Below are 23,504 nucleotides of genomic sequence, written 5' to 3'. Positions count from 1 at the left end.
GATGTATAGACTTTTTTTTAAATGTTTATAAAGTAGGTAAATAAAAGTGTTTGCACACACAACAGATTATGACGTAAACATACGCAAACTACGTGCAAAGCACATGCGGTGGATCGGGAAAATATTTCAATTGTGTCGATGCATTTATGGAACACTCCCTCCAAAAATCAAAGCATTTAAGGTGCATACACGACTTACTACTGCTATAAAAGCGTTCGAAAATATTTTAAATGTCAACAAATGCACATCACTTCCTGGTTCCATTGAGTAAAACGAAAATGACCAAAAATGAACAGAATTCCACGACTTACCATTAGCGAAAAACAAGAAAAAAACGAGGAAAATTAGATTCTTCATATATCTGACCATCCTAATAAAATGCGAGTTTACCACGGCTATTATTTAAATAAACCTGAGAAGACCGCCCGTTTAATTCTGGGGGTAGTTTCCTAGCAAATGCCAAAATGACTGACAGAGAACTACAAGCTAAAACCCCAAATGAAGACCGATAGCGAAATTCATAAAAGATTTTTCATAACGATGGCTGTGCTGAAAGAAAAACGAATGCGTTTGCTTTTTGATGGGGAAAAACCGCTGAAAACATCTGCTGAATGAGGCAGCATGTTCCACTATAGATGAGTTTACAGCGCCCTCTAGGGACTGGATCTGTTAAATCTGGTTAAGGTGGATCAGATCTACATCAGCAGTGAACACAACAACAGGAAAACACCCTTCGACCACTTAGGCACCACTTCCTCTTCTACCTCCCTTTGATTAACATTTGTGTCCATTGTTGGTTCTGAAAATGACAGTTTCAAAATGTATGTTCTTAGAATTTTAAACTTTCAGAAAACAGCAAAAGACAGAACATAAGGAACATGAATGTGTTACAATAAACTTTTTTTCTTCTTCTCAAATATTTGACACAATTGAAAACATGGTAATCGTAAGCTATATATATATAAAAAAAACTGATTAATGCCTCTGCATATATTCCTTCTTTATTAATTCAAATATTTCCCAGTATACAAAAAAAGGCATCATTTTCTGTTCCAGCTTAGCAGCCTAAAAACATGAATTGGGGCGGAATAGTAATTCAATGAATTTACAAATATGTGCAACAACTTTGGCATTCATTTTACTTATGAATCTCTACGATAAAAAAAAAAGCCTGACTTTTAACAATAATAAAAGTAAAAAAAGAAAAAGACCTATACATAACAGGACACATTCACGACCCAAATCACTGTTCACAAGAGGAAATTGAACAAGAGTTTATCACAATCGATCCCAATGTAAACATAGTATAAGAGTAAGAGGAAAATATAGATCTTAAAAACATAAAAATAAAAATGAGGCACAAAGTTTCCATAATGCTATGGGGGGGGGGTGAATTTGCAGATTTTAACCCAAAAACAGGCTCATCCCTTAAATCATTTGCACATGCAGAAAACATGTATCACACAATCTCCTTTTATAACCAATTAAAAAAAAAAAGGAATATAAGTTTTTTTTTTTTTTTTTTTTTTCTCAATGGCACCTGCTGATGTCAGGTGATCTAAAGAATTTCCATCTAAAACCTTAAAAGCTGCAGTCAACGGTCCCACCAGCCACCATGATTAAATATGCATCAATAACAGGCATGATATCTTGTAATTACACGCAAGAAAGAAGTGTGCCATGAATACTAGGATCGTTGATCAGCATGTAATGCAAACTGTTCCAGTGAATGTACAATATATGTAAGCAGATTCTCTATTCTCGATCACAACTCATCCACAGCTCATGCTACAGAAGCACTGAACTATTTCTGTCCACATCACCTGAAAGGAAGCACAGAAAGAGTTATAAAAGACCGTATAAATTACATTTGCACAAGTGAACGTAAACTAAAATGCGATATCGAACCCATATCTCAAAATCATTCAAGTATTCTTCTGCTGTCATTTAGTTAAATCCTATAAATATTGTCATTAAATGGTGCAGCAAATCATTAGGATGAACATAGCATTTCAGACTTCTGCATTACAAATGCTTACTTTCGTTGATTCTGGCCATGCATGCAAAGTTAATACAGGCCTTGTTGAGTCTGTGTCTTATTCCGACAGTAAATCCAACCAGCAACCGCGATCAATGCAATGACACACAAACATATCCCCACTGTAATCAGCATAATGCTTGTGGACAGACCAGCTTCTGTAAAGGACAAAGAGAGACAGTCAGCTGTAAAATAAATCCTGTTACAAGCATCTTGCATTGGTATGAATCTTCAATCAGTTACACAGTTCAGAGCATCTCCATTACAAACATTAGAAGGACTAGCATTAACAAACAACACTTTGAGAGCGCTGATCTACTCACCATCGACCGTGACACGAAACTTCCTGTGTTTAGGAGCTATGTTTGTCCCTTCCACCTGTAGTTTATAAAGTCCAGAGTCGGTGGTTCTGGTGTCTGTGATGGTCAGAGATCCGGTCTGATCCAGCTTCAGTCTGCCTCTGAATCTCTCATCAGTTTCATCATATGAGGGGTTTTTACTGGTTTGTTGGTCAATTTTAGCGATGGGAGTCTCTCCGTCTTCGAACTTCCATTCTATCACATCATATTTGTGTATATCAGCAATATTATGCGGTAAAATGGCAGACTCTCCCTCCGTTACGGAAACTTTTGTAGGAATCGCATCTGAAATACATGTAGAAAAATGCACATAAATATCTGATGTTAATGATTGCGTTTCTGACAATAATTCTAAAAGGTATATAAGGTATATATACCTGATAAAAGTATCAATTTCTTAAAAAAAATTAAATAAATAAAAATACATTTTGTTGCAATATATATATAGTTAAGACTAACATTGCTAGAAAATATTTAATCACTTTAAATTTAAAGAAACATTCTGCATGATCAGAACACTGTGATTCAATTTAGGAAAATTAAGTATTACAATATGTTGCTGTTTGTCATAAATGAGTGCTTACCAAGGACCGTGATCCTAAATCTCCTGTATGTTGTGTTAGTGATATTGGTGATCTTCACTTCATAAAGCCCAGAGAGGGAGGTTCTGGTGTTACTGATGGTGAGGTCCCCAGTTTGAGCGTTTATTTGGAGTTTGTCTTTGAATCTTGCATCATCAGTATCATATAATGAGGGATTATTATCCTTGACTGTAGCTATGACCACAGATTTAAACCTCCACTCAATCACATCATCTTTCTGTAGTTTGGTAATACACTTGGTGCCTAGAATGACAGAATCTCCTTCCATCAATTCACGAATCTCTACTGGATCAGTCTCAACACCAAACACACCTGGAGAACAAACAGAAATGTACAACACCAGTTTAACAATAATACCATGACATTTTTCAGCTGAGATGATACGCTTAATGCCATCTGCAATGGTTCACAAGTAACTCTTTGGATGTAGAACTATAAATGAGCTCACATTTTTTTGGTATATATTACTAAATACACTGATTGCTCCAAAAAAGCAATATACATATAAATATAAACACGTTCAATTAAACATGTGTTTAAACAAATCATTGTAATTTAATGTGCATCCACATGTATCTGTAGTCTACCTTAAATATAACAAATTGAAAAAATAAGCCATTTAATATTTTAAATATTAAAATATATATTAAAATACAAATATATACAAATATTAAAAATGTAAGGCAGGATTCGAATCCTAAAAATCCAAACACATATGCGGTCTTATTCAAAATAAACAAGTAGCTTCATCCTTGAGTTTTAAATGAAGTCTCGCGAGAGCGCGGTCGAGCAGAATGCGGAAACTGGGTGCGATTGTCTGGCTGAGATATTAAAATTGAAACTGGATGATACAGTATAGCGCTTTGCAACATATACACACACGACGATATTTTTCTTCCGTTGAATTGAGTAGTAAGAGGTTTACGTTATTTGTTGGTTTTGTTGAGCCCTTTAGGCGCATTAAAACAGCTGTTATGGATTTATTTTGAAATTAAAAAAAAATATGTTGATAGAGATCAATACGCGTTTAGAAACTATTGAGAGCCGAAGCGGTGGAGAATGCGTTATATACGACCTACATTGCGACGGACAGGCAACAAACTAAGGGTAAGGAAACCATTTTTCTAAACAAAGAAGCTGTTTTGTGTGTGTATTGCTCGTATAATGTTTAGATACGTTTTAGATAGAGATCTGTCATCGGACAAAAAACGGTGGATTCACTGAGAAACTTTTGGCAAAGAATCAAACTTCCGGTAGTGTTTGAGCCACACGCTGTATATTACCTTGACGAAAATCAACATTACACACTTGTGTCAAACAGTTTGTCAGAAGTAGACGTTATTTTTGTCGTTAGCGTTGACGTTCTTGCTCCTAGAGCGGACTTGACGGCCTTTGGGCGGTGAATATTGTTTTCGACACAAAGTCGTGTTCTTCCAGCAGAGGGCGATTCACGGCTCAGTTTAACGATTAATATTGAGAAATATACACATACATGGAGGGGTTTGAACTCTTCTAAGACATTTGAACATCCAAACGTACTAGCTACAAGAATAAAGCTCTAATAAAGATCCTGCACACGCGACTATAAAAGTATTATTTAAAATCATCGTCATCTGTTGCTGTGATCAACTCTTCTGTATCAGCGATGAGAAAAGTAACAGGTGTCAGATGACAATACTGTCTGAAAGCATTGAGAATCGTTCTGGACAATGATTTACGTGAATAATCACACTGAGGAGCTTATACATAGCTATAAATAGATATGTCTAGAATGTAGGGATGAACTTCTGTAAGCTATTGATAAGTGGCACATAATGGAAAATACCAACAACACAAACTGACTTTAAGCAAAAGCAAAACTATGTTCACGAACCATGTCCACATGACATTTTAATTGTAAATTTGGTAAATTAATGTACATGCATGTGTTTTTCATGATATGCTGTACATAAAAATATTAAAACAGTAATCTTTTTTTTATTTCTTACATTACATTTAGTTACAATTAATTTAATATACATACATGAGATTGATATCTGAACTAGGGGTGGGCGATATCTCGATATTTAAAATATATCTTTTATAATATATTTTTTTTTAACACGATATGTATTTTGACAAAAAAAAGTCTAAAAAAGGACAACTGGCTCCATTATATGGAGATACTTCGGTTTTAAGGCGTCGGGCGAACAGCAGGCAAATGTTTACTGTAGGGCCCTATGATTTCCGCGATGCAGAAAACGCGAACGGAATCGCAGATTCCAGTCATAAAAACGGAATTTACAGTTTAATGTGGTATGTCACGGAATTTGTCATTTTGAATTAATTAATCAAAAGTAGGTCATTGTGCTTCCATCAAATCGCGATATGGACTAATATCTGCAAATATTAAGCTGGAAAAGTCTATATAAATATGAATCCTGCATGTTCTGCGTGTCTGTGTTAATGAATGGTGCAGAAGCGCGTCTTCGTATATTACACACACGGAAGCACGCGTGATTTTAGCGTCTTTCCTCTCAATAAATGAGGACGTAAACACATGAAGAACATCTCAAGAACTGCGTTTTATGAGCAGTTGACCGTTTGATCTGAGTAAAACTAGCGTCATAATATATCACATCATAGACTTTAGTATCACATACACAGAACTGTAAAGGTAAACCCGTCAAAATAAAAGTATTTGCCAGAAATCTATTACTATTGTTCAGCAGAATGTACATAGCCCACTAAAGTTACTACTACTATTAAAATGAAACGGACATAATTTTTTAAGGAATAATCACACAACATTTCTTCCATGTTTTATTTTTAATTGTAAATTCCCTTTGTTTACCAAAAACTAAAGTTTGCTCAATTTTAAATAATTATGTTTCATACCTTCATTTTATAACCAGAAAAATGCAAATACACAGAATTTCTGAAGGGAAAAAACATTTCACATAAGGCTATTTTAAGATTTTTTCTTTTTTTTTTTTACTAATTAAGTTGTTTTTATGCATTTAAATAATTACACATACTAAAACACAGAACTAGGTAACAATAAAACATATGGTGAAGAAAAAAATACAACGTTTCATAGGGCCCTAAACGTAATATTTGTTTTTGCTGGGTTATTTTTCCTGTAAAGATACTGAGATATATATCGTATATCGAGATATAGCTAAATAGATCGAGATATATTTTTTGCTCCATATCGCCCAGCCCTACCCTGAACCACAAAAACTTAAGTGTACTTTTTTTGAAATTGAGATTTCAACTTCATCTTAAAGATGAATAAATAATCTTTCCATTGGTGTATGGTTTATTAATTTGACCGAGATACAACAACTTGAGAATCTGAAATCTGGGGGGGGCAGAGTGCTCTGGTGTTACCTTATAACGTTTCACACATAGTCCATCTGCAGTGCGTATTAACGGATTCCAGCTGCTCGAGGTTGCGGTCCGTCAGTGCATTCAAGGAGCGGTGGGTCATTTGCAGGAGTGCAGCGATCGTTTACGTACGGAGTCTATTTTTGCTGTGCTGCAGGCGCTGAATTAAAGTGAAAGTGCATTGTTCGCGGTAAAAATTAACATGGGTTGACATGGAAACGCTGTCATTTCACAATAAATGTATACTAATTAAAGCCTACTGTGTTTCACACGCAACACATGGGTTTTTGGCTAGGTTTAAAACAAGAAAAAGGGCACTTTTAGATAAACAAGGAAAACAATAAATATATATGTTCACTTTTATGGAAGCAGAAAAACAAAGTTCATTAAGACCCGGAGATTGCTTGTGATAAAGACTGTTTCTGTCTGTGGGGTTTTAATTTTAAATATTTTAACAAGAAAAGTAGAATAATTATTGTGTTTAAATGTTTTGCCACTTGAGCCGCTTATTATACAAACCTAGAAGTAAAATGCATGAATGATGAGTTGTTTATATTTATTGAGTTTAAACTAATGTCTATATCTATTAGGGCTGTCAAAATTGCTCAAAAATGATGTTCGAATATTGCTGTGGTAAACATGGAACTTTTCCTTGACATGAAACGATAAATAATCAAACCTCGGATCCATTGCTTGACAGAACTCCCCGAAGCCTGCCCCATCCGCGATACTGATTGGTCTCATGTTCTTACAAATGAACGAAATTATTTTATCCTTTATGGCCTCTTGTCGTGTCGTGTTTTTTTTTTTATTCGAATATTAATTTTCACCTTCCAAATTCGTTTTTTAAAAACTATTCGAATACATATTCGAATTTAGAATATTCGTTGACAGCCCTAATATCTATGAAAGATTGATACTGTTCTGTGATAAAAGATTCACAATGCTGGAAATCTCGACGATAGTCAGAGATATCGACATAAGCAGATTTCTCTGTCGATAATAAAGGCGATATTAGGCTCATTCTCCTATTAATGTATTAGATTATAATAATAATATCATTTTTATTAGGCTGCTCATTATAATTCGGCTATCAAACTGCCCAGTTATTTCAGTTCATCACCGCATTTCATACACACACACACACACACACACGCACACACACACCGCACGCGCGAGCGCAGGAGGATTAGAGCCTGTAGTCGTTGAAGTGGTCCGCTTTGACTCGGATAACTGATTAAATCCATGAAATGAAAGAGAAATGGAGTTGGTGTCCCACACATTTAATGGCTGCTACACGGCATCACGCTCTTCTCAGACATGAGAGATTAACTCTTTCTTGGCGTTACAAATTAATTAAAGACAAAATAATAACAAGGCGGCAGAGCGAACTTATCATCCATAGTGGTTCTCACGTAGACCTTCCATTAAAGACTGATCATTTATAACACACACTATGTGGTGATGATGTAGAAGGACTTTGTGAGAACCACTATGGATGAAAGTTCGCTCTGCCGCCTTATTATTTTCATGCACACCGCACTATAATGTGATGCATGCAAAATACATAGTTTTGGCCGTTACAAAGTCTTCATCCACAAACAGACGTACATTGTCTGCAGACATAAGGTATTTCATTGCACTTTAACAAGTAATCTGAAAGGCCTATATGTGTGCAATATTTTAAACGAGCCCTCATTAACTGAGTTTAATGCCACAGTTATGTTAGAATGCATCTCTAGTTTTTGTGGCGGTGCATCAGTCTCGTCATAAAGCGCGCGGTTCAGAGCGCTTTATGACTGATGCATCAGTTCAATTCAACTTACTCCAAACATATGAACTTACCTGTTTTAAATACTTCATATTTAATGTGTTCATTTATGCCCAATATTAGTGTTAAACTGCTGGACTTTAAATGAAATCTACTATTGATTTTCACTGTTTACAGACTTTACAGAACATTTAGACTGATAACTTCCAGCAGGACTTATTGTCACAGGACACGTGATATGACAGCTGCGTCCGACTATATATGAACTAGCTGTTTTAAATACAGTATTTTTATATTTAACGTTAGTTTATCAGTATGTTTGAAAGTATATTTTTTCGATTATTGGTGATTCCATAGGCTCTCTCTCGTGCACCTGCGCGGTTTAAAACACCAAATAGTTCTGCTATGATAGGAACAAAGAGTCTCTCTCTTGCTTCACCCAGACACGATAATATTGTGTATCGTCGATCTCACGGGCTGACGATATGACGATTTGAAAAATAACCATATCGCCCAACACTACTGGAAAAACATTTATAGGCCTATATATTTATATATTAGGGGTGTAACGATTCACTCGTTTTCTCGATGCATCGATTACAAACCCTGTCGATTCATATGCATTGATCTTGAAACATGATTTTTGAATCGTGAATCGCCCGATCTTGAACAGCAATCGATTCAAAATGCTAAGAATCGAATGAATCGCGATTTCTATAGCGATTCAATGCTTTCAAAATGTATACATTAAATTACTACACGCACAAATTAATGGAGACCTTGAAGAGTGTTCGTGAATCGTGCCTCTTATCTGTCCTTCACGCGCTCCACTGTTTACCGCCTAATGAGACAGGATTGCGCTCGCGCTCCGTTCGTCTCTGACGCAGCTGACGTGTGATCTATAGGACTCGTGGCCAGTGCCGGAGCCGTCGACAGCTGTATTTATTGCATGGACGGAGCAGAAATGTAAGTGTCTAAATCATACGCACAGATCCATTGAATGATAAATGTTTTTAAACAATGCGGATGAACCGAATATACGAAGGAAACTTTTAAAATTAACCACAGCATTAACAACGACCTTGAAATAAGAGCGCGAGATTTAGCTGATAATCAGATGCATGAAAGTAGCGTTTGTTTCATTAGCAAACAGACATCTGGCGCGTTTTCTCTCAGAATCATTCGCTGATGGAGAGGAAAAGTTAAATAGAGATGAAGACGTTTTCGCAATGAAAGAGAAGCGATCTTGCTCTCATAGACGTGCCAGGCTATATCTGCAGCTAAACTAAATAAAAGCAGAATGAATTGATGAAAAAAAAAAAATAACACAAACAATTTATGAATGATGCAGTGCTAATTGACATTTATTACAGTACAGAAACTATAAAGTATATTTTCTACCTTATTCTGTGCAGAAAATTTAAATAATTGCTAATTAAATGTAGCCTAGTATATAAAATATGTATTATTATTATTATTATATAGGCTACATAAAATGATTGTATTTGACATTTCTGTCACTTCTGAAATTATGGCTACGCCCCTGGTGTGATAAAATGTTAGCTTATACATAATACTCTTTAAGCTCTTTTTTAAAAACTTGGCTTACATACATTTTTACGTATGCCATGTCGCATCATTAAACTAGCATTTAACAATGGACAGAAGTTTTTTTTTTTTTTTTCTTCTAACCTATGGTTCTCTAACCATAAATGCTACTGTAATTTGCTCCCTGACTAAGCATTTAAAGAATTTAGTAGAAGCATTTAAATAATCCCGTGAATGCACTTAAAGAATGCAGAATCGAATCGTTATAATCGAATCGAATTGAATTTAATTGTGAATCGAATCGTTCTAAATTTGCAAAAATCGTTCTTGAATCGAATCGAAAACCTATGAATCGTAATCGAATTGCTGCCTTGCCAACAATTATTTTTTTCATGATATGAAATCAAAACAATGAAAAAATGTTGTGTTTGTGGGCTAAATACACGCATCAGTAGCGGACTGCAAACGCGTCCTGTGTGAAAGCACAATGAGTCTGTGCTGCGGACTGCATATGCACTGCAGGCGGAGTATGTGTGAAACAGGCGTTACAGCCAAAAAGATTAGCCTGGTCTGTTGTTTGGAGGTTTTTTGGTTTCCAAAAATCCGACGTGGACCAAACATCCATTTTATGCAAGTGCTGTCAGGCTAAAATTGTCGCCAAAGGTGGCAACACGAGCAATTTGCTCCAGCACCTTAGCCGCAAGCACGTCTTAGAATTGTACATTTACCATGTACCCGATGCATATATATATTAAACAAAAAAAGTCATAAACCGGAAAAACGGCATAATAAAAAAAAAAAAACGTGATATAAATTTTTGGTCAAACAGCCCAGCACTAGTTATGGATATAAATAACAGTGTCTCCTCCATATATGACAGCTGCTTATAATAGCAGATAGTGCACAGTGCTTTGCCAAGCGTTTGGCCCTAGTATTGGGCTGTTGAAGCCACACACACACACACACACACAGATACATTCACAAATACATACATTATATATAACCCAGCTTCTTTAAGGCAAAAGCAAAGTTGAAAACTGTTTAAATTACTTATTTTAATTTTTTTAATGTAGTCACGTGTCATTTTGAAACAATTTTCCCCAATAGTCAGAGTACCACATGGTGCATTTTAAACCAATACTTAGGTTTGTAATTGAATGCCCTGCTATCTATTTTCCAGAAGACAAACAGATTTAGTAACATTTTGTGTGTATCTATCCCTTTAAGTGTTTAGCTCTTTCGACACAAAAGTAGGTTGTTCAGCGTGTTGAGGCCTCTCTCCTCCACTGACATTCATTCAAACAGAATGGCCTCTTGTCTTCAGTTACGTCCTTTTATGCTCACTTGGAGGGCTCTCACTGGGGGAGGGGCTTTGGCAAAACACTCAAAACTGCCAAGCGTCAAAATTCCTTTCTTACTTCATGATAGGATACTGATTAACAACATTTTTTAAAGCCACAAAGACTGTCCACTTAGAAATGTAACTTTTAAATCATAGAAAATCCCAAATTACTATTGCTGAAAACAGGCCACAATTAAAATATTAATTCATGATAAAACCACAAGAACTTTATAGATTTCACCTCAGATTTCACTTCACCACTTTAAGAACTTCACCCCTAAAATTGTACAGTATTCCTGGTTAAACCATTGTTAAAAAGGATTGTTCACCTAAAATTATTTTTCTTTCTCACTCCTTGTTGTTATTTATGTTATTTTAAAACTGGTATGACATAACTTCATATTCAAAAATGTGTTTTATTCTTTTAAAATGCAAGGCAATAAGACCCCAAACAGCACAAATCTAGGTGAAGGTTATTGAACATTTTGTTCAGCTCAGCTGGGACCATATGGCTCTATAATGTCAAGGTCATGGGTTCGACTCCCAGGGAACAAAAATATAAGCACAGCAACATGAGCCTAGACATGCAACAACTTGCGATTGAGCTTCAATATTTGCTCAAAGATCTTTCACAGCTTGTATAAATAGTCTGTGTGTTATTTTGAACTCGAAGGTCAGCATAGTTGGTCAAAACCAACAAACATAAAAAAAAAAATTTTCTACATATTAAGTTCTTTAAAAAAGAAAATGCTTCAATTCAGGTACTCAAATGATCTTGTGATTACTTTGATAAACAATACATAGATTATGCATTATCATAGACTGTATAAAAACATGGACGTAGTGTCCGTGACGTCAGCCACCAGGTTTCTCAAGAGTGTTTTTGAAGCTCAAAGAGGGCAGAGACGGCCATCGCCATCTTAGCAGCGCATCACTGAACATCACTCGCGAATAAGATCAACCTCTCACAGCTGTCGTGAAGGGCAAAATTTGCTATACAGACCGAAACCACTTTTTAGAAACAGGCTGTAAACACACACACATATACATATATATATATATATATATATATATATATATATATATATATATTATATATATACTGCTGTACATTTACTTATTTTAACATGGGGAGTCTATGGGACCTACTCCCTTTTGGAGCCAGGCTCTAGTGGCCAGTCGATGAGTTGCAGTTTTACTCACTTCCGTGTCCGTTCCACATGAGCTACCGGAAGGTTGCCCTTGTGCATTATGCATTTGGCTTTTATCTAAACTGGCTGGTGTTGCATCCAATGCATGTATTTTATCATCTCATGCATTCTCTGAGAATCGAACCAATGACCATGGCTTAGTTTTAATTAAACACAAATTGGAGCTTTACATCAGCAGTATTTTTAGCAACACACATTTGTTAGTAACCTATATCGCAGACTGATAAAGGAAAAGTGTAAAAAGAAGAATCTTTTTACAGTAGCCACTGATGAAGAAACCCACAGCAAAACATCCCAAACTCGCCATTCATCCATTACAAATCAACAAAACCTTTGACAACTCCTTTGCATACGCAGTCAGCAAGCTATAGCCCCCTTTTCACCAAAGCAATGTCTTCATAAAGTGCTATGAATAAAATAAGCCACCGCAAAGTGTAAATTATTCACATTTCTTCAATGCCCCTACTATTAATAACACACCAAGGAGAAACGCGCTGTTGCGTAGTTAATAGTTACTTAATTCATAACCCAAAATCAATAGTCAGCGTAGCGTGAATTAACGCCTAGTTTTCCATTCATTTTAACTGATATAATGGCAGTTAAACTTTATAAACAGTATAACTTGATTAGAAAAATGAATGCGTGAACTCACCTGAATAAAAACACATCCGGTTTGATGCACAGATAACCTAATGTCCCTCTTTCGCCCCCTTGTGTATTGAGGTTGTCAGACCTTTGCACGAGCTCTCCCACATACCCTCGCGACAAATCGCATATTAGCTGTCATAGTGATTGGTCGTTTACTGTAACTACATTCATGTAAAGGGATTTGTTCGCGTTCGATGAAAAAAAAAAAATCTGTGAAAATCATCATCACGGGCGTATGCTTATTATATATGCTAATTTATGCATTTAACCAGAAATATTCTTAACATAGACAATTATATTATATTTATAAATAATAATAATAATGTTTTAGTTATTGAATGAAAGCTTATTAACATTTTGCTTGGTATTGGTCCGTTATTAGCCTATACATCATATAGAATTAGAATAAACAAGGCTAAAGTTTGCTATAGCCTATATTATTTTCATACAGATGCTTCAGCTTTCCAGCTAGCTGTCCCATAGTACATTAAAAAATCATGACAAACTGGTTTATGCAGCTAAACACGACGAACTGTACTGTACGATGAACTTGCGTAATATAGCCTGCACTCAACATAAATAACGCATTACCATCATATGTAGTCCATACATCGCGTTTATATTCGGTTTACCATTTATGATTATGATTGAGATGCATTTGAGAAAACAATGCAGGCAGGGATTGTAGGCTACATACAATATGACGTAAAGCAAAAACAACTGATCTTTTAAAACAGCCATGACAGTTGCATCAGCAATATTAATCAGATCCCAAATTTTTAAATATTTGCAATACATACGAAACCAGAATAAAGATTCGTGACGAATACGCATAAGGCCTACTGGCATCTCGGAATCCTGATTATTAAACAAATATCACACAGATTGCACGAATGGACACTGGAGAGACAATAATTAAATTTACTTGAGTAGCATATACCACACACAGTTCTCAAAGCCCCGACGTGAATTTGATATCAACCTTCAAATGGCTGTTATCGCAAGGCCTGAACTTGAAACCCAGTGGCGTCCGAGGATTTATAAAGGGAAATAGCGCAGAATTCAGCACATACGCCATTTTTATTCTCGGTCTTGTATCCAAATAAAAAAAAACAATCGCTACGAGCATGTTAAGCACCGCAAGCGGTATGGAAATACGCGTATTAAAGAAAAAATACGCATTATTTCCGGTTCTATTAATTAAAACCGAAAGTGTTATAGCTAAAAAAAATAAAATTACTACTTACCGTTCACGAATAATAAGACAGGAAACATCAAATTCGCGATGCCCATCCTGATTGTAGATTTGTGTTATTTCTGGAGCTTAAAAAAGATGAAGATCGTAGCTAGAAATATCCATATAAATCTGTGGTGTTGTCGTTTCTCTGCCGCACCCAGCCAGATTGATAACGACAATCACTAAAAAAAAACGGCTAAATAATTCCTGAGACTATTTTGAATTTACTGAGATTAAAGTATATTCTTTAAGATTTGAACGACGTGGAAAATGGTTTACGTTCCCTCAATGTCACCAATACAAGAGAACGCACAACTCGCTCGAAATGGCTGATTCTTCCGTCTGGCAGGTAACGTGACGCGGGACGACACCGACTCACAACGCCACCTACCGTACAAAAAAACATACAAGCAAACCATACCAAGTAGTCCCCCTAAAAAACGTCTAAGCCTCTTCTGTCTGGATATGAGAGAACGTAAGTCTTAGTTGACTGTGAGAAATAATGTGAGAAAATGTCAAGTTTTAATTGAAAACTCATAAGAAATAAGCATTTTAGAATAAAAAAGATGATTGATATTACTACTCCAGTTATGCCCATACTCCTCAAACCAGAATACGTATTTCGCACTTGACTATGATAGTATCGTTTAGTATTATGTAGCACATATTTTGACCCTATAGATCAAGACATTTCTGAGCATACTTAAGAATCATATTGGCAATTTTGGACAGATGGTTGCCTGCTTAAGCTATTACATGTCAGATAACTAAAATGTTATTTTTGTAAATGAAGAGATGGTAAAAGTGACACAGGTAAAGTGTGGTGTGCCACAGGGCTCAGTCCTAGGTCCTTTGTAGTTCTCCATTTACATGTTTCCTACAACTGATATTTTTGGGATATTATAACATGGGTGAAATCCATCTTTATATTTCCACATTCAAAGCTGGTTTACTGCATTTTGACTATTTTGATTAATTTTCATCTAGTAAATACAATTAAATGTTAACTAAGCAGTGTTTGGTCTGACTGGACCTAATGTCCATCTAAGTGCTTTCATACAGATATATTGCTATTCTATGAATTGTTCTCTCTCTGTTAATGAATAGAAAATATTATTAATGTATTCATAACATAAATAATAGATTATTGTAATAAACGTGTCTGGTTGTCACACTTTCTGAATAAAAAGAAATGCAGCCTGTTCTAAATTTTTCAACCAGAGTTTTGATCATTTCAGGCAATCAGTTATCATTTTCTCTACTACGGCTACCAAATTACATTTATATTAGAAGTAAAACATTTAAACTATTAAATTCACCTGTTAATTCTACAAATGTATTGGATGAAGGGGGATCCTGACTGCTTTTTCTGTCTTTCCTGCAGCCGTGATCATCGAGGCTCCAGCAGCAGTTGACATGAGATGATTGGAGACTGGACATGGAGAAACAAAGGCATTCATTAGTGTACTTGAATGTCTCAGCTTGGTCTATAACAAACACTATGAAAACTTCACAAATCACCTTGTAATTTCCTAATATATATAGGTCATGTGAGGGAATAATTAATTGAGAATGATGTGTTTTGCAAGCGTTTACTCCTGTTAAAATTTTAACCAAAATTGCATTGACCTTGACTGACATTTTACACACAAATGCTTTCAGTTCAAACAGAGAGAAAGTAAAGGAAAAAACAGATATATTAAAATATGTTATTGAGGAATTTCTCTCAAATCTAGAACAGAATATTTGTAGATCCAAACTCAATGCTTATGAATTTTGTTTGTGTTAATGTTATTTGGGGCCATGTATAGAAAGATTATTTCATTTTGAGTTTACGTTTTTTCACTGATGTAGTAGTGCTTTCTATTGGTGTGTTTAAAGGAAAATAAAATTAATTTGATAAATCCTGCACTTTTTCTGTCTGAAGTCTTTTTAATCTATAGTATGTTTCTGTCTTGTAACAGATTGCACATAATTCAGTTTTTTTATATATATATATTTAACTGCCTGCCATCTGTTCATATAAAACATTTTCTGACATAACTGAAATGGTTGCATGGAAGAAATTGAAACTATTACAAAATAATTTTGTAAGTGAATTATCAAAAACTTTTTATTACAGTTTTTGGGGGGTGCAAGTATTGAAACTGATGGAATATATCTAACAAAGGGGAAAACAATGTGATTTAAGCATACCTAACTAAAAACTTGAGTTTGCAATCTAGGTCGAGCAAGACTGATATATAACAGGTAAATAAATAAATGATACAGTCTCAAGATATCTTTAATGAATTAGCTGGATATTACAGTTAAAAGGAAAAAAAAAATCAATATCTCAGACAAACATGTATTTCTCATGAAAACATCTTAATATATATAGTAATAATGAAACAATGAAAAAAATTCTTCTTGGTATAAAAGTATAAAAACTTTACATTGAAAGTGGAAAAAAAACTGACACAAAGTCTCAAAAAGTACCTAAAATAACCACCAGATGGTAATATGACAACTTAGGGAACACTTAAAAAGTGTACATTAAAGCATTGGTTTTCATGTTTTTATTACTGTCGATTTTATTATCCTGTATGTATGATTAACAGCATGCAAGCTGTCAACTGATTTTTAGATGCATTTAACCTGGAATATTCCTTATTTATATTCCTAAAAAAGAATAAAGAACAGAGTAACATTATCGCCCCCTGGTGAATTTATGCAACATCATCATATTCATCTGCACGTGGTGTCTGCTCTCTCGTCTGCTCTCTCGTCTTCGGATAAGATCTTCTGGATCTGATGTCATAAACCAGCACAGCAACAGTAGCCACGCCCACCAGAACAGAGCCAGCCAATCGGATCACAGTTTCAGTAAAACCGCAGCAGTGGACAGGGCCTGAGGAAAGACAAAAACACCACAAAGCAATTCAAGTGTGTGTACGTTTGCTACATTTTCTAGCATAACAGTTTATGTACCTGAACATGTCTGACAGAGTTGACTGATGTCCAGATGTGTGGTCTGGTGGCTGATGGAATTGTTCACTGCACAGCTGTAGGTGTTTATATCCTGATACTCCATTTTCAGAGGTAGAGACAGACTGATGCTGGGATCAGACACACTGATGCTGGACAATAAACTGTTTCCTTTGTACCAGGAGAGAGTCACATGACTCACATTCACCACTGAACACAACAGTGAACAATTCTGCTGTGATGATGATGATGAAGAACATGTTAGAGAGTCCCTGGTGATGACAGGGATCGGCAGAGGAGCTGGAGAACATAAGAGAACACAGAGTAACTAAATGAACAATGAATATAAGCTTGTTAAATTAAGCACTTAGATGTTCACAGACTGTCTTTTTTGCAGGGTCTAAATTTGCGATGTGGAGATTCAAACTGATACATGTGACCGCCACAGTTTGCAAGTTTACCATAGATTTCCATCTCACCCACTCAATCTCAAACACCCAATCTTATGTGCTAGTTAGATATAAAATATGGAAAAATACAAAATGATTTGAAAAATGTCTAAATTGCATGCTTAATGATCACTAATATCAACACTGACTTACCTGGACATGGCCGACAAAGTTCACTGGTGTCCATGTGTCTCGTCTGGTTGCTGATGGGGTTGTTCAACACACAACTGTAGGTGTTTTTCTCCTGATATTCCACCTCCAGAGGAAGAGAGAGTCTGATGCTGAGATCAGACACACTGATGTTGGACAATAAACTGTTTCCTTTGTACCAGGAGAGAGTCACGTGACTTACATTCATCACTGAACACAGTAGTGAACAATTCTGTTGTGATGATGATGATGAACATTGTGAAGAGTCTCTGGTGATGACAGGAATGGGAAGAAGAGCTAGAAAATGATATGAAATGACCAATTAGAACAAATTTACTGAAAAAAGAATTATTCGGTAAACACAATATCAAGAACAAACCACACTGTTTCTCTACTCACCATAGACAGAAACTGTGAATGTTTTGTATACGACTGTATCCCTTATTATCTCTAGTTTATAGAGTCCAGCATGTTCAGCTCTGACGTTTTTAATGGTCAGCGATCCAGTGTTATAGTTCAGCACCAGTCTGTCTTTGAACCTCCCATCGGCACCGTCATGGACATTGAAGACTCCGTCCTTCTTTTTGACTTGAGCGATGAGAACCTCTCGAGGTCCAAACGTCCAAAACAGTTCTTCGTCTCTGCGTACCTCAGCTTGTAGAGTGACAGAATCCCCCTCTGTCGCTGTCTTAATTTCACCTGTCTCAACACCAAACACACCTGGAGAACAACGGAACGGGAATCGTCACTCAATCACACGGTATAAAGGTAAAGGTAGATTCTCATGGACCAGAATCACACAGGCTAAGATGCTTTGGTTAAATGGTAGCTGGTCAACTAACTAATGCTCAGTAAAATAGCTAGCCACCTTTTCTGGCCTTTCCCTCCAAAAGACAGTAATTCTTGATTTTATAGCTGACTTATCTCTAATATAAAGAGATGATGCCATAAAACTTGAATAACTTACCAATCCAGCCTTCAAAATACAAGCAGAACCAAACAAATGCATAAAAGGTTTTCTTTGACTGAGACATCACTTAACGTGTCATGAAAAAAAAAAATCACTTAGGTTAAACGAATTTCCTAAAAAAAAAAAATTGCCCTAGGAGCGTATGAAGGTATTTAACCAGTTATAGCCTATGTTAAAAACGAACGGGAATTTGTAGCTTCGTGATCTGTAAAGAAGTAACACACGACGTTACATTCAGTCAGAGCTGAACTTCTCCTCGCGCTGGAACGTGCGCGCGCGTCTGTGAACGCGCTCGATTGTCAGCGAACGCTTTTGTGTCTTTCAGTTATGCACAGGTGTTCATTTATATATGATTGTAATTAATTGTATATTATGACCGATTACTTAAACTGATTTAATTCAACTGCATATATAATTAATTTATTCATTTATATAACCTTTTTTCTCTCTCTTAAAATTTTTCGCGTTCAGTTTAGTCAAATCGAAACCTGACGTGGCCTGATTCCTTCAGATCTGGAAAGAAATGCGGTTTTGGTCTGATACATGGACTAGCGTCTTGAAATGTGTTTCTTATGTATTATGCATGTGGGTGAAGGGCTTCTTCCTGTCCTGCTAACATCAACCCCACTGACTGTTTTCCTTTTACATAAATACTATAGTGTTAAAAAAGTCAAAGACAAATCAGGATGCTCAAATCGTTTATAAAAAAATATATAATGAATAACCAATTTAGATTAGTTGTTGAAGAAGGTCTGAGATGTGTAAGATGTAGTGAGGAAAGAGCAAAGATTCAACACGCATGACAAACGGGATTTAACATCATTCAGTAAAAGCTGCAGAAATTTGTGAATTTGTCCCAGACACTGACAGACAATAACAATATTGCATTGTTGTTATATAAATAAAAATAAAAATAAAAAAGGAAGCGGGTTCTAGGTGTGATTTCAATAATAGTTATGAAAAATTAATGAATACATATATGAATTTCAGGTTTCTTGGGGTTGTACAATTTGTCATGCGAATCTAAACTACCGTTGCCATGTTGTAGGAATGTTGAATAATTATTTAAATGACTTTTTTTTTTAATAATCTGTTGACCTTTACACATAGTCATGAGGGCCTACGGGGTCCTATCTGTGAGGTCATTTCCTGTTTATGGGTTTCTTGTCCCATTACAACAAAATAGCTTTCCACATGTTGTTATACCACAATACCTTTGATTTAGTGGATAAATATTAATTTGATACAGTGTATAAATAATAAAACACACACACAAAAAAACAAACAAAAAAAAAATACATAAAAATTATTATAAATACATAAAATGATTAGCTCATATAGCTTAGACCATTAAAGACTTAATGATGTACCATTAAACTGGCTTGTAGCACATTTATAGATTTTACATTTACAGTGTTCTCTTGTGAAAAAGACAGGAAAAATAGTGTGTGTTATATAAAAGCACCCGTCAAAAATATATAACTTGATGTTGGGGCCAAGGGTCATATGTTTCCTGCAAGAAATCTGTGCCTGTTTGGCTTGTTAGCCATAACTACACCGTTAGGATGCATAAAACATCCTTCTTTATAGAGTTTTCTCTTTATTCGTGGACCAAACTCTAAATCATTTTAGCTATACAGACTGATACTCATGTGCACAGACGAACACTTAATTTCCATTTTGTCCATATTCATTTTAAAACTAATAGTAACTTCAAGTCAAAATCTTGAAGCAGACCTCCAGTAATGTGAGGATGTTGTGTTGAACTTGTTAGTGCTGTGTAGTAGAACAGAAGAGCAGTTCTGATGGCTGTCATTATTCAACGACATCACTGGAGCTCCACCTAGTGGCTGTGAATAGACTATAACCCTAGTCTCCTAGCACAGGGTCAGTGAGTTCAGCTGTGTGCTTTAACAGATAGCATCGCTGGAGCTCCGCCTAGCGGCTGTAAGTAGGCAGATGTAAGAGGCGCACTACACTATACAGGGGCTCCCAAACGTTTCCATTCCACGACCCACATAGACAAGTGTAATCTATTTCACGACCCACCAACACATTTGCGAAAAATAAATAAATAAATAAATAAAACCTTGACATTACTTAAAATGACAATGTTATAATTGAATAAAAACTTAATTTACTAGTGTATGCAGTCTCATGCAGAATATAGTGTATTGAAGTGAGCAATTTCTTTCTCTTTAATAATGCGGACCTATTTAACCTTTTAATAACGTTGCTCTGAGACCCTCACTGTTATTACAACTCGTGCGCACCCACGCAAATTGTGGACTTAATTGCAATTTGAAAATCACTAAGGATATTGCAGTTCGTAATTAATGTTGGTATATCGGGCAGCACTAGACTGAACTGTGTGAGTGTGTGTATCATTGAAACGCAAATTTAACTTGTTCCATTCTGTGACCCACAAGTGGGTCACGACCCTCAGTTTGAAAACACCTGCACTAGTTTACTGTTTAGAACTCTAAATTTGGACTTCTAGGAGGATCTGAAGTGGCACTTATGTGTCCTTTACTCTGGTTGAACTGAACTTCAAAACCAGTTGGTCAACCCTTAAGACTAAAACACATTGCTATGATAAATGACTTCATTTAGTGTATTAGGCTACACGAAGTATGTGAATCACTTATGCAGCTGCCACATAATGAATAATAATAATGTAAGAGTGGACAGTAGAACAGAATAAAACCCAGCCTTCATTAAATGTACTGTAAATTCCTCTGGAAGTCATTTCAAGGGTTCAACAGAAGCTCATTCTATCATTTGTGTTGCTAATTATAATTTAGTTTGGGGCAATTGTGTTTAATTTAATAAATTAAACAAAACCAATCAATAAATGGCCGATGAATGAAACAGAATCTGTCAAAAATAGATGTAAAGGTATAGAAAATTAGTATTAAGGTGCTGTAGGGAACTTTTGTAAAAAATTTTTTTTTTACATATTTATTAAACCTGTCATTATGTCCTGACAGTAGAATATTTACATTTACATTTACATTTAATCATTTAGCAGACGCTTTTATCCAAAGCGACTTACAAATGAGAACAATAGAAGCAGTCAGGTCAACAAGAGAACAACAACAGTATACAAGTGCCATGACAAGTCTCAGTTAGTCTAGTATAGAACGCATAGCCAGGAATTTTTTTTTTTTTTTTTTTTTTTTTTTAAATGAACAAAGACAGAAAAGGAAAAGTACTGGTGTTAGTAGGTTAAGTGCAGGCGAAAAAGATGAGTCTTTAGACGTTTCTTGAAAATGAGTAAAGACTCAGCTGTACGAATTGGGATTGGGAGGTCATTCCACCAGCTGGGCACAGTCCAGGAAAAGGTCCGTGTGAGTGATTTTGAATTTCTTTGGGATGGCACCACAAGGCGTTGTTCACTTGCAGAGCGCAAACTTCTGGAGGGCACATAGGATTTAACCAGTGAGTTTAGGTAAGTTGGTGCCGTGCCAGTGGTCGTCTTGTAGGCAAGCATCAGTACCTTGAATTTGATGCGAGCGGCTACTGGTAGCCAGTGTAACCTGATGAGGAGAGGAGTAACATGAGCTTTTTTTGGCTCATTGAAGACAACCCTCGCTGCTGCATTCTGGATCATTTGCAGAGGCTTGACAGTACATGCAGGAAGGCCCGCCAGGAGAGCATTACAATAGTCCAGTCTGGAGAGAACAAGAGCTTGGACAAGAAGTTGGGTTGCTTGCTCTGACAGGAAGGGTCTAATCTTCCTAATGTTGTATAAGGCAAACCTGCAGGACCGGGTCGTTGTAGCAATGTGGTCAGTGAAGCTTAATTGATGATCCATCACAACACCTAGGTTTCTGGCTGTCTTCGAAGGAGTTATGGTTGACGAGCCCAGCTGTATAGAGAAGTTGTGATGAATCAATGGGTTAGCTGGAATCACCAGGAGTTCAGTCTTTGTAAGGTTAAGCTGAAGGTGATGGTCATTCATCCAGCTAGAAATGTCACTCAGACAGGCTGAAATGCGAGCAGCTACCGTCGGGTCATCTGGCTGGAATGAGAAGTAGAGTTGGGTGTCATCAGCATAGCAGTGATAAGAAAAGCCATGCTTCTGAATGACAGATCCTAAAGATGTCATGTAGATGGAGAAGAGAAGTGGTCCAAGTACTGAGCCTTGAGGAACCCCAGTAGCAAGGTGGTGTGACTTTGAAACATTACCCCTCCAAGACACACTGAAGGATCTGTCAGAGAGGTAGGACTTAACCCACAGGAGAGCAGTTCCAGAGATGCCCATCTTTCTGAGGGTGGACAGGAGAATCTGGTGATTAACGGTGTCAAAAGCAGCAGACAGGTCCAGCAAGATGAGTACCGAGGATTTTGAAGCTGCTCTTGCTAGTCGCAGGGCTTCAGTAACCGAGAGCAGAGCAGTCTCAGTTGAGTGGCCACTTTTGAAGCCAGATTGGTTGCTGTCCAGGAGGTTGTTCTGTCCAAGGAACATAGAAAGCTGGTTGAACACAGCTCGCTCAAGTGTCTTTGCAATGAATGGAAGAAGGGATACCGGTCTGTAGTTTTCAAGAAGCGCTGGATTTAGAGATGGTTTCTTGAGCAGTGGGCTTACCCGAGCCTGCTTGAATGCTAAGGGAAATGTTCCAGAGTGAAGAGAGGAGTTGATAATGTGAGTAAGTGAGGGTATGACTGAAGAAGAGATCGCTTGAAGGAGGTGAGTGGGGATTGGATCAAGTGGACAAGTAGTAGGATGATTGGACAGGAGAGTTTTGGAGACGTCCATCTCTGAGAGTGGGGAGATAATCTGATAATCTGTGAAAAAAAATCAAGCTCCTCTGGCTCCTCCCAGTGGTCCTATTGCCAC

General features: G+C 36.4%; 2 protein-coding genes across 2 annotated transcripts; both read right to left on the bottom strand.

Annotated features, from left to right (window-relative positions):
• Window positions 1-975: 975 nt before the first annotated feature.
• LOC113077919 (uncharacterized) lies at window positions 976-14,576 on the bottom strand. Its single transcript, XM_026250190.1, has 5 exons — window positions 14,136-14,576; window positions 2,982-3,311; window positions 2,362-2,682; window positions 2,040-2,196; window positions 976-1,823 (listed from the first exon to the last, which is right to left on the bottom strand). The coding sequence occupies exons 1-4, from the start codon at window positions 14,179-14,181 to the stop codon at window positions 2,069-2,071; spliced, it is 825 nt and encodes a 274-aa protein (XP_026105975.1). The 5' UTR covers window positions 14,182-14,576; the 3' UTR covers window positions 976-1,823; window positions 2,040-2,068.
• A 2,031-nt stretch (window positions 14,577-16,607) lies between these two features.
• Window positions 16,608-17,910, bottom strand: LOC113077925 (uncharacterized). Its single transcript, XM_026250199.1, has 3 exons — window positions 17,695-17,910; window positions 17,096-17,392; window positions 16,608-17,015 (listed from the first exon to the last, which is right to left on the bottom strand). Exons 1-3 carry the CDS (start codon window positions 17,897-17,899, stop codon window positions 16,834-16,836), a joined length of 684 nt encoding a protein of 227 aa, XP_026105984.1. The 5' UTR covers window positions 17,900-17,910; the 3' UTR covers window positions 16,608-16,833.
• Window positions 17,911-23,504: the final 5,594 nt, after the last annotated feature.

This window comes from Carassius auratus, unplaced genomic scaffold (assembly GCF_003368295.1).
Source record: "Carassius auratus strain Wakin unplaced genomic scaffold, ASM336829v1 scaf_tig00023534, whole genome shotgun sequence".
NCBI lineage: Eukaryota > Metazoa > Chordata > Actinopteri > Cypriniformes > Cyprinidae > Carassius > Carassius auratus.
Note: the sequence above shows the minus strand (reverse complement) of the source record. Positions and strands in the feature narration are given on the sequence as shown.

What these genes read in the sequence shown, in the direction of transcription:
- LOC113077919 (XM_026250190.1), bottom strand. Translation starts at nt 14,181, where the DNA reads ATGGGCATCGCGAATTTGATGTTTCCTGTCTTATTATTCGTGAACG. An exon ending in TGTCTTATTATTCGTGAACG is followed by an intron (nt 3,312 to 14,135) that starts GTAAGTAGTAAT and finishes TTTGTTCTCCAG; the next exon opens with GTGTGTTTGGTGTTGAGACT. An exon ending in ATTTAGGATCACGGTCCTTG is followed by an intron (nt 2,683 to 2,981) that starts GTAAGCACTCAT and finishes CATGTATTTCAG; the next exon opens with ATGCGATTCCTACAAAAGTT.
- LOC113077925 (XM_026250199.1), bottom strand. Translation starts at nt 17,899, where the DNA reads ATGAATGTAAGTCACGTGACTCTCTCCTGGTACAAAGGAAACAGTTTA. An exon ending in ACTTTGTCGGCCATGTCCAG is followed by an intron (nt 17,393 to 17,694) that starts GTAAGTCAGTGT and finishes TATGTTCTCCAG; the next exon opens with CTCCTCTGCCGATCCCTGTC. An exon ending in ACTCTGTCAGACATGTTCAG is followed by an intron (nt 17,016 to 17,095) that starts GTACATAAACTG and finishes GTCTTTCCTCAG; the next exon opens with GCCCTGTCCACTGCTGCGGT.